The sequence below is a fragment of the Tachypleus tridentatus genome, chromosome 13 (assembly GCF_004210375.1).
Source record: "Tachypleus tridentatus isolate NWPU-2018 chromosome 13, ASM421037v1, whole genome shotgun sequence".
Taxonomy (NCBI): domain Eukaryota; kingdom Metazoa; phylum Arthropoda; class Merostomata; order Xiphosura; family Limulidae; genus Tachypleus; species Tachypleus tridentatus.
In genome coordinates this window covers 197,718,530-197,736,434 of record NC_134837.1, presented here as the reverse complement: position 1 = coordinate 197,736,434, position 17,905 = coordinate 197,718,530, and the positions used below count along the sequence as shown (strand labels likewise).

General features: G+C 31.0%; 1 protein-coding gene across 1 annotated transcript in view; it reads left to right on the top strand.

Moving 5' to 3' along the window:
* Positions 1 to 5,181: 5,181 nt before the first annotated feature.
* Positions 5,182 to 17,905, top strand: part of LOC143236882 (DNA topoisomerase 3-beta-1-like) — a 43,522-nt gene continuing 30,798 nt past the window's right edge. The window contains 6 exon segments of the mRNA XM_076475533.1: positions 5,182 to 6,254; positions 8,914 to 8,991; positions 10,624 to 10,746; positions 13,057 to 13,224; positions 16,624 to 16,758; positions 16,918 to 17,030. Coding sequence (XP_076331648.1) covers positions 6,021 to 6,254; positions 8,914 to 8,991; positions 10,624 to 10,746; positions 13,057 to 13,224; positions 16,624 to 16,758; positions 16,918 to 17,030 — 851 coding nt within the window. The 5' untranslated portion in view covers positions 5,182 to 6,020.

The window sequence follows — 17,905 nt, the reverse complement described above, 5'->3', positions numbered from 1 at the left end:
TAATTTATTTGTTTGAAAATATTAATAACAGAAAATAACGCAGTTTGTCACTTATTTTAGAGTAACTAATAATTTTCAAGCCAAAATATACTCCCAGTTACATGTAACAAATAAATGTTTATTTACAAATCTTACAAAAAACTGTATAACGTAGAGTATCAGAAAGTATTATTTTTGTTTTTTCTTGTTAAACGCAAAGCTGCACAACGGGCTATCTGCGCTCTGTCCGCCGCAGATACCGAAACCCGATTTTTAGCGTTGTAGTATTCTCAGATTGTAATGAATTTACTATCATCCGTTACTCAGTTTAATATCGATGTTTGTTTTAATTAAATATATATTTAGAAATGTATGTAACTGATAGTTTTGAATATGTGTTGCGAAATTCCAGCCTATTCTCTAAATTTGTAGAAGATTCTCAAGTGTAAGAATCAACAATATACTATGTGGGTAAGTAAAATATTGTTACCAACTACACTTTCGAGAAGCTCGCCTAACATTTATAAATCAACGCGTCAAGAGACAGTAATATAATGTTGGTCTGCTACAGTTAATATACTATGAACCTTGGAAGCTATAACTGTGATTAGCACGTACCAGTCGGGAAACTACAGATATTTAACCAGGAACGCTTATAGATTTCAAATATTATAATCCATCTAACTTCAGTGAATTAACCTAGACCTTTAGTATTTCTACGAGGACATTAGATATTTTAGCGAGGGTAATACTGTCTCAAGAGAATATCACACTCATTTTACACAAGTGCTAGGACTTTTACATTATTATACGGAGCAAGCGATGAGTGTTCACCAAGCACACAGAAAGTGTAATAAAATGATGCCTAGAAAGAAAAATAGGCCAATGGAACACTTGCAACCTAGGCTTCATCTGAATAAATCCTGATATAGGCCTAAATATAAAATAATAATCACAAATGATGGAGATAAGTACACAATATTTGAAGAATATTTTCCAGTTGTACATTTTGTACAATGGCAAGCATGAAAACAGAAACAAAATAGAAGGGCATTATAGTGATTGTACAACTGAAATTTCTATTGTATTTTCTGTAACAAGATGCTAAGCTAATGACAAATTAACCACTTTGTCGATATTGGCTCTTTATCTACCATTTTATGTTTCCATAGTTATTTCCAATACTGTATATCAAGAAAGTAAACAGTGTCAAAAACTAATGGTATGAAATCAGCTTGCACACCAATTTTGGATTTAGTTTGATTTTAGGTTACTATATATAAATACATATTTCGTTTGAATAACAGACGTTATTTTGAGTTCTACCATCTAATTTTATCTTATAAATAACTTTAATTGATTTTGGTAGACAAACTATATCACCTGTAAAATGTTGGCACAGGGAGGAAAGAGAAAGCAATCCAGTTTAATATAAGTGTAACAAAAATCTAAAAACTTTCGCGTTTCATTCAGTAAATCACTTTTCAAATCGCGTAGTCCCACTACCGAGTAAAGAAAACTAGCACATCTGTGGTATCAAGAAGCTAAAAAAACAAGTGAGAAAAAGGTTACACATATTGTGTTTTAAGGCTCTTTATTTATAGCTAAGGAAAGTAACCACAGATAACTGGACGAACGACAGTAAATATAAACTGAATTTCTCATTAGGCTGATAAATAGTAAATAGACTGAATATAATGCACAGGCCTAGTGGTTAGGGCACATGAATCTTTTATCTGTAGGTCACTAGATTAAAACACAAGCATAAAAAATGTTGCCCTTTCAGCATTATGGTCAGTCCCATTAGTTAAGAGGCTCTTGAGTACGCGGATAGTGGTGTTCACTAATTACCTTTCATCTAATTTATCACTTCAGTTTTAAGTCAATTCAATTGCTTTGCGTGAAACTCAACAAATGAACAACTGCAATGTGAAATATGTAAGCGTTAAAACTGGTAAGTTCGTGAAACGCTGAATAATTATCAAAAAGATATTCAATTTTTAATTTATTCTGCCTCTAGACTAAAGAATCTACCTTCAACATATTTGAATAAATTGAGTTAGCTAAACCAGAATGCACATGTTATCGCAACAGGACACTTCATAGAGTGAAAATAAGGAAAGAGTAGCCTAGACTTGTCCAAACACTCACGCAACAATGTTGCTAGACCTCGGATATTAGATCAAAATAACTTTATAACAATTATGTCACCAACTATTCTGAAAATACTAAATTGAGGAGAATTCCTTGACCTTATGAAGCAGGCCATACCCTCTTCTAATACTTTAAAATCTATGAGATAGGGAACGTATTTCTCAAAAGGGTAATAGGCCTAATACTAACATCTTATGACAATTATAAATGTAAACATTTATCGCCGGCTTGTAAAAGGCGTACACACTACATTAAAAGTTAACCATTGGTACCTCTCTTCAAACAACTCAATTCAAATTTAAAGAAGTCTAACGGCTCTATCAATTGCAGAAAAAACTTACCCATCACAGTAAACACTTTGTTCCCCCGATGCATTTTGTATATTGCCTAAACTTTAATAATAATAGTAATAAATCAATTAACGTGTACACAAACAACAAAATGAATTAAAGACGGACCAAAAACACAACAGGGACAGCTTTTAACGTAAAATAAATTACCAAGTCACTTCACTTAGTGATTTTATTTAGATGAACTGTAATGTAATGTCAGGGACATTGGAATTTTAAATAAAGCGTAGAACTAGTCACGAGAGCTGATTGTTTAAAAAAAATTATTGCATAAGTAATGTTTGGTGAGTGATTGTATTGGCAAAACATATTGTTAAGAAAAACATATTGAGATGATTCAATTTTATTTTCCTGTCATTAATAGAGAATTGAAGAAATCACATCTTTTCAGTAAGTTGTTTCTTAAGTTTATTTATTAATACGACGTTTCAATCGCTGGTACAAATCTTTATCAATTACACAGTAGCAATGGTTAATCCGTACACAAAATCCACTGGAAAGCTTAAACAGTCTATCGTAAAGCTTTGCGCTCAACAACAAACAAGGTATTCAGATATATTGGGATAATATACTGCAATATGTTGGATTTAGTTCAACAAAAAGATTGATCGCTAAATTATAACAACCCCAAGGATGAAAAATCTACCATGTTTGGTTACAGAGTTGGTTCCCACGACCTTCATATTGTGAGTTCAACGCTCTAAGCATCAGATAAAGCCATGCTTTGTGCTTAAATAAAATAAAATAGACAATATAATATTTGTTGTTTAGTCAAAATATTTCCAAACAGTAAGGCCCGGCATGTCCAGGTGGTTAAGGTACTCAACTCATAATCTGAGTACCGCGGGTTCGAATCCCCGTCATACCAAACATGCTTACCCTTTCAGCCGTGGGGGCGTTATAATGTGCTGTCTGTTTGTTTTTTGAATTTCGCGCAAAGCTACTCGAGGGCTATCTGCGCTAGCCGTCCCTAATTTAGCAGTGTAAGTGTAAGACTAGAGGGAAGGCAGCTAGTCATCACCACCCACTGCCAACTCTTGAGCTACTCTTTTAGTAATGAATAATGTGATTGACTGTAACATTATAACGCCCTCACGGCTGAAAAGGCGAGCATATTTGGTGTGACGGGGATTCGAGCCCGCGACCCTCAGATTACGAGTCGAGTGCCTTATCCACCTGGCCATGCCGAGCCGTACATGTCATTGTTTTCTTCTTCTTCACTTTTTTTTCGCATCAGTGAAATAAAAAACAAATTTCCTTTAATTTCTTTAAAATTTGGTATATAGGTGGCATATATGTTCTCCTAGTGTTACTGAAAACTTGATTATTGTATCTTAAGTATTCTTGGACATATGGCAAAAGTGACGCCAAAATCTCGTGAAATTTTGAGTTTGCCTGGAGAAAAATTAGTTCGCACATTAGGGTATTTTTAAAGTGGATCATTTTCAATTTTATAAAAGTCTGATGCAAAATTTAGAAGTTAAAACTCCTAAAACCACTATCGTGTAAAACATTTCCCACAATGTTTGCGCCCTACTTTGCATCAAAACTAATAAAAACGTTTACCAGTATGTGAGTGCCTTCGTTTCTAGTACATAGTTAGTATATTTTAAAGTATCACTTTATCTGCTATATAAAACTATACGAGGAACATGATATCTTGCATTTTTTTTTGTTTTGAATTTTGCGCAAAGCTACTCGAGATCTATCTGCGCTAGCTGTCCCTAATTTAGCAGTGTAAGACTAGAGGGAAGGCAGCTAGTCATCGCCACCCACTGCCAACTCTTGGGCTACTCTTTTACCAACGAATAGTGGGATTGACTGTAACATTATAACGCCCACACGGCTGGGAGGACGAACATGTTTGGTGCGACCGGGATGCGAACCCGCGACCCTCGGATTACGAGTCGCACGCCTTAACACGCTTGGCCATGCCGGGCAAATGTGCTGTCAATCCCACTATTCGTTGGTAAAGGAGTAGCCCAAGAGTTGGCGGTGGATGGTTATGACTAGCTACCTTCCTTCTAGTCTTACACTGGTAAATTATGGACGGCTAGCGCAGATAATTCTCTGTAGTTTTGCGACCCTCAGATTACGGGTCGAGGGCCTTAACCATCTGACCATGCCGAGCCGTTTAGGTGTTGTTTTCAAGTATTCTTTACGCTTGGGCATGCCGGGCCAACATGATATCTATTTAAAAACAACTTGGCTGAAAAAGGTGAATAGAAAAATATAGCTCGATTTGTCTTGAATTTCGCGCAAAGCTACTCGAGGGTTATCTGCGCTAGCTGTTCTTAATTTAGCAGGTGTAAGACTAGATGGAAGGAAACTAGTTATCACCACCCACCGCCAACTCTTGGCCTTAACCATCTGGCCATGCCAGGCAAGTACTCTGATAACTATAGACAATTGTTGATTATGTATTATAACAATGAATTAATTTCCAGTAAACACTGTATGATTATTTTACTTTTGGTTTTCCAGATTACTAAAAATTTCAGTAAAATTGAATATATTCGGAATTATAAAACGTTAAATAGTTCCTTCTTGAAAAAAATTACTTTAGTGATGCTTGCAAGAGTAATGCTACTATTGTTGTTTTTACAAAATAGTACATTAATAACAACAGGAAAACGAACTTATAAAAAGATGTATCTTTTGTTATTATTATTTTCTATGGTAAAATAGAGCAGTTGTCTAGGTGTGTGATCTGTATATTTTTTCTCAGGCGTGTCTGCTTTAGGCAGTTTTTCTTTTATGTTATGTTATCTTTTAATATTTTTTATGATTTTACGAATTTAACACAAATATTAATAGTAAGGGAAACGTTTTTAATTTTTCATGAATAGTAGTTAATGTGTCATAGTGATTAAATTAAAGCGCTTTAAAATTCTTGCAAAAAGTAGAAATATTTAATCAATAAAAACAAGAGTTGCTATATGGTGTATACTATTGGAGGCTTCAACTTCACGTGGTGTTGACGAGTGAGTATTTGGCGATTAGGCCTACATTTAGCGGTTAATTTCCTGTTGGCGTTGGCTTATAGATGTGCCATTGTTTATAATGTAAAACTCGTAATTAATAAACAAGCAAACTTACGATGAACTAGTTACAATAATAAACCTCAAAGTTCGAACGAAAACCATCAAAGTCACACAACTTTAAGACTGTAATTTGTAGCTTTAAATTTCCGAGAAAGCTGTAATCCACATTACAATATCTTTCTACTTTCGTTCACCCAAGGAATGGGTGTAACATGAGACAGAAGGAAAAATCGACTGCAGTGACATCTTAAAAGAAGTTTAGAACTTGGCTATCATTAGTATTATAATACTAGTATTGGTATATCCGCATTATTACAATTTTAGCAGTAAGTACTGCGAATTTCTGTTTCCAGAATTTCTGAAACAAGAGATGTGCATTATTAATATCAAAGAATAAAAAGTTTGTTTCATGAGGTGGCCGGAAAAGGTAGCTGGGGCTGTTCTGTTTCAGTAGTTTTTTTAAATTTATTTCATTCGATATATTAAAGTGAAGATGAAGACTGCTTTAATGATTGCAGAGAAACCTTCTTTGGCTCAATCACTAGCCAATATACTGTCAAATGGTAAAATGAAAACCCGCAAGGGTATAAATGGTGTTTGTTCAGTTCATGAATATGAAGATTTTTTCCGGTCAGAGAGGATAAAATTCAAAATGACTTCAGTTTGTGGGCATGTGATGTCCATGGATTTCATTGGAAAATATAACAATTGGGACAGAGTAGATCCGGTAAGATTTCCAACTGATTTCAGTGTTTAAAATTTAAGTTTAAAAATACTCCCATGTATCATACTACATTGTAATTTTATAGTTTATTTATATAAAAATATATCCAAGCCCATACTAATAATATGTTGAAATTTTAAATGCTATGGTAAGAAATATTTTTGTATGATGCATCATAAAAGTTAAAATTATATCCAAATAGTGTATTGTAATAATCCAGTTATATTTTATATCATCAGCAAAAATTCTAGTATAAGTTTCTTATGTTAAGGAAGAAAGATGCCCATTCACTTAGAAATTTTCTTTATTATAATTTACTAAAGCATTACAGGTTAACCATTGTTGTAATGTGTTCTTTCATTGATTGTTGGAAAGGTTCTTTTGGATTATACTCTTGAAGAAATAATGCCAAGTCCAGACTGCAAGATGTTAACAAATTAATTTATTTTTCAACAAATGTTTGCTATAGCCATATTAACTTGTAGGTACAATTTTAAATACATAAACTTTTGAACAGGAACTCTGTATCTAAATGTAGGTCAATCTTCAAATATAACAATTCAATATATACTGTGAGGCATATGATACCGTAATTAGCTTTGATAGATAAACATACAACTTGCCAAGTAACCGAGTAACAGCGTAGATGCAGTAACTCCTAATACTAATAGCTTCTGGCACTGAACTGATTTCTTATCCATTAATTACTCATTTTACCCTTTTTCTAGATAGTTTTTAGCTTTAACAAACTTTTTAAACATTGCATCATCATCATCATCAACTTCCATCAATATAAAACTGAATTAAAACAATGAAACTATAGTTTAACCTCTAGGAGATGTACCTACCTTGTGGTCTGAGAAATTGTATGAATATTTTCAGAATAATAATTTGCCTAATTCTCTACAAGAAATGTGTGGAACTTTTTCTCAAAAAGATCATATTTCATGTATAACAATAATATTAAATCTTTATTTCACCATATAATTAATTAAATGAAAATGTTTGTCACTTTTTTTTTTTATCTTACTGAAGTATCACATGATTTTAATTATTTTCCAAGCTACAGGTAATAAAGTTTTGGATATAATTTATTTGTTATTAGTATCAAATGATTAATTAATTATTGTGTTATATATATCATTAGCATGCACTGTTGGAAGGTTTGGCAAAATTTTAAAAAAGAGTTTACAAGGTTGTGCATAATATGGTAATTTTTATTATATCACGTGTTAAATACATCATGGACTAATTAATTAACATTGTTGGAGTTTAAAATATGATAAAAACTGAAGTAAGTTATGAAGAAAATATATCAGAAATATCTCATTTTGCTTAATAAGTGGTAACCTTGCTAGAGAAAGGAAAAAAATACATTAACATTTATAAACACAGAGATGCATAAGAGAAAAATTTAATTTTTGTGTGTTGTATTCTGAAGACAATAGAAACAAAAGAAATGAGCTTAACATCTGTTAAAAAGACAGGCTTGAGTCCAGTTAAGACAGTTTTTAAAATATCTTTCTACCATAGAAAGGGGGGTATTGGCTTATGGAATGAATTTCTGTCAGCAGCCATGCAAGCCAGCATTTTACAAGAGTTAAAAAGAGCAGTTGGTAATTCCTGAGAAGTAAAGGAGAGATTTGTGTTTAATTCTTCTCAAGGATGAGTGTGTAGAGATGGCTTTGAAGGACAAATTAATCTCTTGCTGTCCATGTTTAAGTCATTAAGTTTTGAATAGAGGCTCAAACATTTAGGCTTTCTCTATATAGAATTTGAGGAGGCTTAAATCAGGTGCTCAGAATTGTCAGTGACTGAGATAATTTTCCTAAGTGTGAACTCATTAAAATTTGGATTATTAATGGCTGTAATATGGTTATTAGGATTAAGAGGTCAAGTATGACCTGTTGATTAGTAATGTTGAGAGTCATAGGGTTCTTAGTATATTGCCAATAAAATGCTTCATGCTTTGGGACCATAAGTATCTTATAATAGTGAAGGTCCTATTGAATGAAAACTGGCTGTATATAATTATTATATTTTTATCTGATCTCAGTGGTTCAATTGGTTTTTATTTTGACTTTTGTAATCTTATTTATTTACAGATTTTGAATGGTACATTCTAATTAACTTAATTTAATAGGGTCTAAATGAAAGTGGATAATATCCATTTTGTTTCAAGTAATGAAAATGTACCTCGAAAAATTCATTTTGGTTAGAATTCAGTTTTTACCATGACTGATATAAAAGCTTTGGAAGAAAAGTTAAGCAAAATAATATTGTATTAATTTCTTTAAAACTTGCATTGTGTTTTCAAGTGAGTAAGTTACAGTGAAGAATCTTTAAACAGACATTGGATCTATTATTTAGATGCATATAATAGGAATGCCATGTATCTGTATATGTAGATATTTCTCATCTTTACGGATATTTTTGTGTATGTAATATATTGTTCTACTTTTGCCACTTTTATCCATAAGATTAATTAATCTTTTTAAAATTTTTAAAAGTTGGAACACTTCTATATTTTCATAGCTATCTAAAAAGGACATGTTTTATTTGGAAATACATGTACCTGTTAATATATAATATGCAAAATAAATGAAGAAAATAATGATTTTAGATTTACTTCATTAACTTTTTGAATGTCATTCTGCTACAGGCAGAGCTGTTTAGTGCGACTACAGAGAAGAAAGAAGCCAATCCTAAATTATCAATTCCAAAACTCCTTGAGGCTGAGGTAAGAAATTTCTTTACATTCAGTTCTTGTTTGTCAAAATTTCTGAATTTGAAAAGTGATGTTGAAAATGCTGAATATTTTAATATCCTCAAGAATACTAATTATATAAAGCTACACTGTCATAGAAGTCATCCACAAATTTGGATGAAAAAAGGAGGTGATTAGAAAAGTTAGGAATACTGCCCTCACCAACATCTTGGAGTCTGGAAGAGCATACAAGTGACATTGCTTAGCTATGTCACTTATTGATATGTTTTAACACAGTTTTGGTATGCTGCTCCATTGTTTTGTTATGTGAAAATTATCAAAACTGTTACATTTGATTACAGTTTAGATCAAATATTCTATCTATAAAAGGAAATGCAGCATTCTACTGTCTTCAAAACTCTGATAGGAAATTCTAAACAAGATAAGTAAATTATTTTACAAAAATATTATTAAATAGTTAATGTTAGAGTAGTGGAAATAAGAGATAAGATGTATAGTTATACCCAAAACATTTTTGATATCTACATAAGGGGTTTTAAACATTGTGGACATCAAGTATGAAAACTATGAGATGAAGCATTTTTATTACTATCATAAAATTTTACCTTTCATCCAGACTGACTCAGTAAAAAAATTATAAATGTACAGGAAAATCTTTGATAAAAATTCATAATTATAAATTTCAGTATTTTGTGAACAACAGGCTTGTAATGTAAACTAAAAACTTAAAATTCATGAAGAAACACTTAGTACATTCAGAGCTATAGGATGTTGTAAGTTATTTACTACAAGATAGTTTTAATGTTGGTCAAATCAAGCAGTGTAAATGTGCTCAAAATTATTATAACTCTAAAACATTCACTTTGCATTAGTGAAATTAAAATACATAAACATTCTTTTAAACCAAGTCATCAGATTTTCTCTGCCACTTTGGAGGTTGAGTAAATCAATAATATTAGGTATGGGGAATTAATTTTAAAGAGAAATAAACCTAACATGAGAAGGGATGTCCAATGTACAACAGAAAACCTGAGAACTTTATAAAATAAACCTTACTTTTACAGGATTGAAAAATAATTACCAACTTGTTTAGTTTCTTTGTGTGACTTTCTCATACCTTCTTTCTTTTTTGTAAACCTTATTCATCAGGAATCTGCAAAGAAATAACCTTGTGATAGATTTTTTTTTCAGTTTAAAATTTCACCTTTTCTAAGATTATATTTGCTTTAATAAACTTTGATATATCAAACTGAGTAAATATCATAAATTTCTGCCCAAAGCAAGCTTCCTCTATAGATCACTACTATAAATTAATCCTGGAAAATGTTATTTTTCATAGGTGATTCTGCATTCAATCAGTGAAAATGTGTCAATAATTTTTGTGTATTTATTATTATACAAGTTGAGCTGAACCTTGATGTTTTTGATGCATTCCTCGTGTACACAAAACTTTTGTGCATTGCCTATTAACCTGTTTTGATAAATAATCTCATGGATAAATTTATTGTTGTATTCTTTATTTTACTGTCTAAAGTAAAAGAAAATTGGTTATACATGTACTTTTTTTTTTTTTTAAATTAGTTGAACTGTTTGTGAAAGTCAAACTTCATTCCATTTTCTTGAGGACTTGAATTTACTTTCTAGGCTAGAGGATGTGAATATTTAATCCTGTGGTTGGATTGTGACAAAGAAGGAGAAAATATTTGCTTTGAGGTTATTAATGTTGTAAAAAATGTTATGAAACTGACGATGCGTCGAAATGAACAGGTAAGCTAATGTAACCAGTTTTACTGGGATAACTTAAGATCATATCATGACCCGTATGCATTTAAGTACTGTAAAATTCAACAGATCGAACATGAAAGACAGAAGTATGCTTTTTATGTCTTATGTGTTTTATGAATAATTTGTGGTCATGATTATTGCTTTCAACATTGTCTGTTTCTCATCATACACCCCTGTTTATTTTAATATTTAGAAGACATATTTTGACTGTCATTAATGAGACATTGTTTACTCTTGTTTTATATCTAATTTTTAAAAACAGACATTAACGTCACGATAAAGTTAGAGTAATATTTGTTACTAACGTATACAAATGATTGTTTTAAACAATATACACATAAGATAGAAATATTAAATATAAAAACATACCTTAATGTTTGTGTTACCTGAGCTTGAAAGCAGTTTGTAAATGCTGGCTGATTAAAGGTATGTACATGCATATTGTATAATCATGCCTCAGAATTTACAACAAAGTTTATGCAAAACATGAAGCAGTGACCATTTGAAGCAACATTTTAAACATAATTAAAATCAAAAAGTAATCATCTATATCTAATTGCATTGTTGTTTATAACTGTGTTAATTTCTGTTTGTGGAAGGATTGCATGTTATGCTTAGTAGAGTATGTTACACAGTTTGTTCTTAACAACGTCCCTTTCTTCAATCTTAATGAGTTTTATTTGCTCTCTGTTCAAAATAAGAAGCCAGAATAATGCAGTTATTATGGAAATTCTTAAATCTGAGCAAAAGTATGTAATGCAGCATTGCTTTGTATGTTTGTAAACAAACTATGTCAACATAAAGTACAATATTCACAGAATTATATTAAATCCTCATTTACTAAGTTAATGGTATAATAGAACTATCTGAAGTTCCTACAGGACTGATTGTGTTCTATTCGTAAATACTTGCCAATTAATAAAAGCCAGAATGTGTCGTTGTTGCTTTATTTGATATCTGTACATGTTAAGTTAAAAATGGAGATTATAAAAGTGAACAATGACCATCCTGTTTCATTACTAAAAACTTGCAGTTAGATTAAGCCTGCTATTGTAACTTAATTTCATACTCTTTCACTATTTTTTTAAAACTCCTTACCTTTTTCTTATTTTAAAATAAATTCCTTACTTTTAAATATGTTTTTGATTTAGCTTTACATGAAATACAAAACTTGTCACAAAAACATATGGTTGTATGTGAGTATAGTCTAACTACCCGTTACTAAAGTCATATAGTTACATGAAATACAAAACTTGTCACAAAAACGTGGTTGTATGTAAGTATAGCCTAACTACCAGTTACTAAAGTCATATAGTTACATGAAATACAAAACTTGTCACAAAAACATGTGGTTGTATGTGAGTATAGTCTAACTACCCGTTACTAAAGTCATATAGTTACATGAAATACAAAACTTGTCACAAAAACATGTGGTTGTATGTGAGAATAGTCTAACTACCCGTTACTAAAGTCATATAGCAAAGTGTTTCAGAATCTGCTGGTTTCACAGCTTCTTCTTGGTATCAGGTGTGTTCTCTTTCAAGATGAATAAATTGTGTTCTCTGCTTTCTTTGAGTGATTTCAGAGTGAACCTAACCTACACCCCAGTAAAGGATAACTGATCAAACATGTCTTTAGCTGAATACATTTTGAATTTTCAAGTTGAAGTGGATACATCAATTTTATTGAAATACACTTCTTGTAATGGTTACTGTTACAAAAGCTACAAGTGAAAGTGTGAACATCACAACTTTTTATAGAGTTATATTAAAAATGAGTGTGGTTATCATGAGGTGCTTCCAACAATAGAAATCTTTCGTAAGAGGCTTATTTTCATAAAATAGAAGAACAGAACACCAAATTTTTTTTAACAAATATAATATTTATGCTTTAAACATGTGTGGATCCATTTTCAATATCAGTAACATTTGTGAGTATATTTAAAATGTGACTAGATAGAAAGATAATTTACTGTATTGTGTGTATGTTGAAGGGAATGTTTTTGTTACCCAATTAATTTCCAAACTTCAGTCAAATTAATCAGTTTCTCAAAACCTCCAGTGAATACTTTATCTGATTTTAATTAGATACTCACTTCAGTATATTGTTTTCATGAAACTAGTATTAAACGTTACATTTCACTTGAACAACTTTTTTTTTTCCTGTTTCTAAAGCTTATATTTCTATTTCAGTGCTTTCTCTTCCATTGGTGTGAAGTGTTATTAACTTTCCTTAAGTGCGATATTATTTTCCTTGAGACGTAATTATTATTTTTATCTTGTTTTTAACCAGACAGTATTTCGTGCTCACTTCAGTGCTATAACAGAACGAGACATTAAAGCAGCAATGAACAGTTTAGGAGAACCAAATGAAAATGAAGCTCGGTCAGTCGATGCAAGACAAGAATTGGATTTGAGAATAGGTTGTGCCTTCACACGTTTTCAAACCAAGTTTTTTCAGGTTAGTTAGGTTTATTAGAGTTATTTTATAGTTTGTTAGTTGGTTTTTGATATTTTTTATCAGTCTAGCTTCACAGTAATTTTGGTATGATATGTGTGACTCTCGTTTTAATACATTTTTCCAGTTTCAACTTTTCACAATCTTAAAATACTATGAAAACAACTTGTGTTTGTGTGGACCCATTTAATGTCATTTCATGTATCCTAAAGTATACTGTTAGTATTACTTCATAATTACTGTAACAGTACTGCACTGGTTTCATTCATCATTCACCAGTTTTTGAAGGTTTGCACATTGCAAGAGTACAAATGTTTTTGTTTTCATTATAGTGTGCACATTAACATAAACAGATTGTTTTAATCAAATTTTCATCAAGTAGTTTTCCTTTTCCTGGTAGATCGTACATTATGTGTATTATTTAGTTATTCATTCTTGGTTGAATGTAAATTCAAGAATAGTTACATGGTTTAATAAAATGTTCTTCAATGTAAGAGGTAAATGAGGCAGAAATCTTCTGTGTCTGACTTCACACTGAATAACTTATTATTATGTTAATGGTGAATATTTCACTGAATTCCAGTGCTAGAATGTACACCACAGTTATGTACCTCTGTTGTGTGTGCTACAGTTATGCCACTCAAAGAAAGATTTTTGATAACATTATTTAAACTACTTATAAATAACTATTAACATGTGATATTTTTCATTTACTTTATCTTTAAAGGTGATGTACCACATTCTGTTTTTAGGTGTGATGAACCACCTGTCTGTCTGTCTGTCTTTAGGTTTGAGGTATACCATATTTAATCCATCATTAGATGCGATGTACTACACTTAATCCATGTGTGTGTATATGTATACACATACATACATACATACATACATACATACATACATACATACATACATACATATAGGTTCCAAACTACGAGTAAAAGTGACAATTCTTGTTATTATGATATTCATTGCAGATCAATTATCATAACTAAATTTATTTCTTCCACCAAAATAGCTGTACATCTTTGATTTGTCTATAATTTTACAATGATCTGGGTCATCTAGTGATTGCTATCTTTGCTTCATCATGTAGTTTGGAGAAATATGTACAATGTCAAGACAGTTTTTATCTGTTACTAAATACTTGTTCACTGTCTGCTTTATTGTTTTATATTCTTTGTCACTTTTAAAGACTTGTTTCTTGGGATTTTCTGACCCCTTCTTATGTCATGGCCCAGTGGTTAGGGCACCTGACTTGGAATCTGTGGGTTGTGGATTTGAATCTTCTTCATCCAATGTGTTCACTCTTTTGGCCTTAGGGGTGTTATAAGGTTAAAGTCAATCCCACTTTTTACTGGTAAAGAGTTGACAGTGAGCTCCCTTTGCTTTAGTCCATCTCTGCTAAATTAAGGATGGCTAGTGCAGATAGTTCTCCAGTAGCTTTGTTCAAAATTTAAAACAAAACAAACCATTTCTTATGCTTAGTATCCTGATTTCTTGGTTGTTCATCAACCAAGAAATTTTAGCTAATTTAAAGGCTCTTCTGATGTAATACAGTGTATAGCCTGAATTTGTAGAATATAATTACTGTGATCAGGTTCTTCTCCCAAGATGAATTTATAGATAGCTTATTTACATCACCTTTACTTTTTCCAATTAGGCCTAACAGTTGTAATTGAAAAACCCTAATTAATTTCCCCATTATGGATTTCAGATGAATTTTTGTCTAAGTCACTTAGTGGAGATATTTGAAAGTGTGCATAGTGTTCAATACTATAATGTGATGCCAAAACTTCTAAAGCAAGGAGGCATGTTTGGTACAATAAATCTGATTTTATTATTTTAAGTTGCATTATAACAGTTGTTTTACTTCAAAATTTTTATGTTCTTATTTCATTTTCCACCATATTGCTATTTAGTAAATATACTCTAAGGTAAAGAGCAAGAAATAGGTTTCACTGACATTTTCCATTGTTTGAATTGCTGCAGTTTTTGATCTGATACACAAACCTAATTTTAAAACGTCTCTGATGAGAACGAATCTATTATCAGAATAAACAGTTAATAATTGTAGCTACTAATGGTGGATCTCAGTATAGAATAAAAGAACTAAATTCAAACTTTTGAATAGATCTGCAAAACTGTTGAAATAATTTGTTCTCATGGCCTTTCTCTGCTGATCTTGTCTCTTAGAAAGAAAAAACAAAAGAGAAAGGTTAGCAAAATGAGAAAGAAATGTGTTGTAATTATATTAAGATGTATGCTTTGTTTTATAATGTTCTTTAACTTGTATTTGAATTTCAGGCTTTGCATGTTAAGATGATTAGAAACCTGAATTATCTTTATTTTTAGGCTAGCAGTGTAAAAGACGCAACATTTTGCTGAGGATTTTGTTGTATTTATAAGAAATATATAAAAGGATGCAATAATTCTGTTAGATAAATCTTCAGGGAATGTGAATTCAAAAGTTGAACTGGTATAATTTTAGAAGAGAATATGTCTTGAGTCTGTCACTTATCTGTTTTAAAAAGCTTCTTTGTATCTGTGTTAAGAAATATAATTTGTTACTTAATATTATGATGGAATATTATCATACTAGAAATTATATGTACTTGACATTTGCTTCATTGGTAATATAAACTTTTGACTAAATATCAAAATCTCTTAAAAATTACAAAATCAAATCTTCTTGCAAACTTTGAAAGCATTTACCTAGATACCAAACAGAAGTAGTTGCAGTTTTACATTTTAATTGGTGTTGTTGATACTTGTGATACTATGTTGTATCCTTGTCAAAAAACAATTAAAAAATTTCCCACCAATACTTGTCTATAAAACCTTCACAAAGTGTAAATTTACATGTTTTTCCATAATATTTTGGTTCTTACTCAATTTAGAGTTCCATTTACTTTAGAATGTTTTCAGGAAGGATGTTTGCACAGTAATTACTTGTGTGAGACAGTGCACATTAAGTTACATGAATTAAATTGAAGTGAAACAGAACATGCACACACTGGTATGTTATACACATTATGCTTAACATAGTTAGTTGGTTACATGTATGTAAAGCTGAACATAGCCCTTTAACTTTAAAACATCCATAAATATAACACTATGACAATTGAAATTTGATATACTTGTTATGGGCATCTGGTAGCATTAGTGTGTCTGTGATGTATCAAATTTATTCCATAAAACAGTCTTCCAAATCATTAGTATTCAAGTATAACATTCAAGAGAAATTGTGTGTGTATATTAAACATATATTTTATGAAATTAATAAATCATTTTACCACATCTTAAGATAGGAAATTTTCAGAAGGATTTTTATTATTATTTTAATAATAGTTTAGATAAGTTGAAAAATAATGTTTGATAATACAACTTAGTTTCATTTGTTAGGGGAAATATGGAAATTTAGACAGCTCTTTGATTTCATTTGGACCCTGTCAAACTCCAACATTAGGTTTCTGTGTTGAAAGACATGACAAGATTCAGTCCTTCAAACCTGAAGCTTACTGGGTGCTGCAAGTTAAGGTAAGTTATTGGATAGGAAACACGTGCAAGTGGATAAACACTTTAAACTTAGTATATTATATTTATAAAAAATATCTCTGATTCTGTAGCAAGGCTCCTTATTAATGTGTTTTTACTGTGGTTAATAAGCAATAGAAATTATTTTATTTTTCTGCATAGGTGCTGACACCTGGAGGCTCAACTCTTAGTTTAGACTGGAATCGTGTTCGTATCTTTGATAAGGAAGTTGCTGATCTTTTTCTACAATGTGTGAAAAACAAAAAAGAAGCATTGTGAGAACTTATTATTTGTTATGTCTATACTTCTTGTTACCTGAATACTTACTTATTAGATACCTACTAAAGCAAGTGAAATTATTTGTTGGTTAGTTGGTAAGAGAGCTGCCAAGTAATCTGTTTAAACATGATTTTCATGATATATCAAAAGTGCTTCCCCCTCTTTTTAAGTACTGATTTTTGTACTTGCCTTTTTCTCTTTTTTTTTTTCCTAGGGTACCTATTCGTTAATTTCACAATGTAATTCAGTGTCAGTGACATGAACATTATTTTACTGATGATTTTATGTGTGGTTCATGTTTGTATTGACAAAAGAATACCTTAACACTTTCTCTATATCGTTTCAATACTCTGTGTTAGCTTTACTCACCTGGTGAATATTTTGTATTAATAGTACAAGAATGAAATATGCAAAGTAGAACAAAAATACATTTTAAATTACATAAAAACAAAGTAACATTGCAAAAAATAATGAAATAAAGCATGATAAAATAAAAAATGATATAAAAATATTATTACAAAGTGTAAGTCTGATAGGCTGAGTTTAAAAATTAATTTTTTAGCATATAGCTTCAAGATGACTTGTAGCTACATCATGTAACTTTCTTTTTAATTGTTTTACTCCTAACCTTTTTTTGGTATTGAGGTAAAACTTGTGCTTGTGAAATATTTTTGGAATACATCAAGTTTTATGGGGATTGCACAGTGATTTTAAAGTTTTGATAAATATCATGATTCAGGATACTTTCATAATAATAAACAGGAGAACTTCTGGTGGCCTAAAAATGCAAGCACTTGGGTTCCCCTCCCTAAAAAGGAAATATTAGCTGCTCAAAAGCTAGTGTATCATAGTTGTCAACCACTCATTGTTG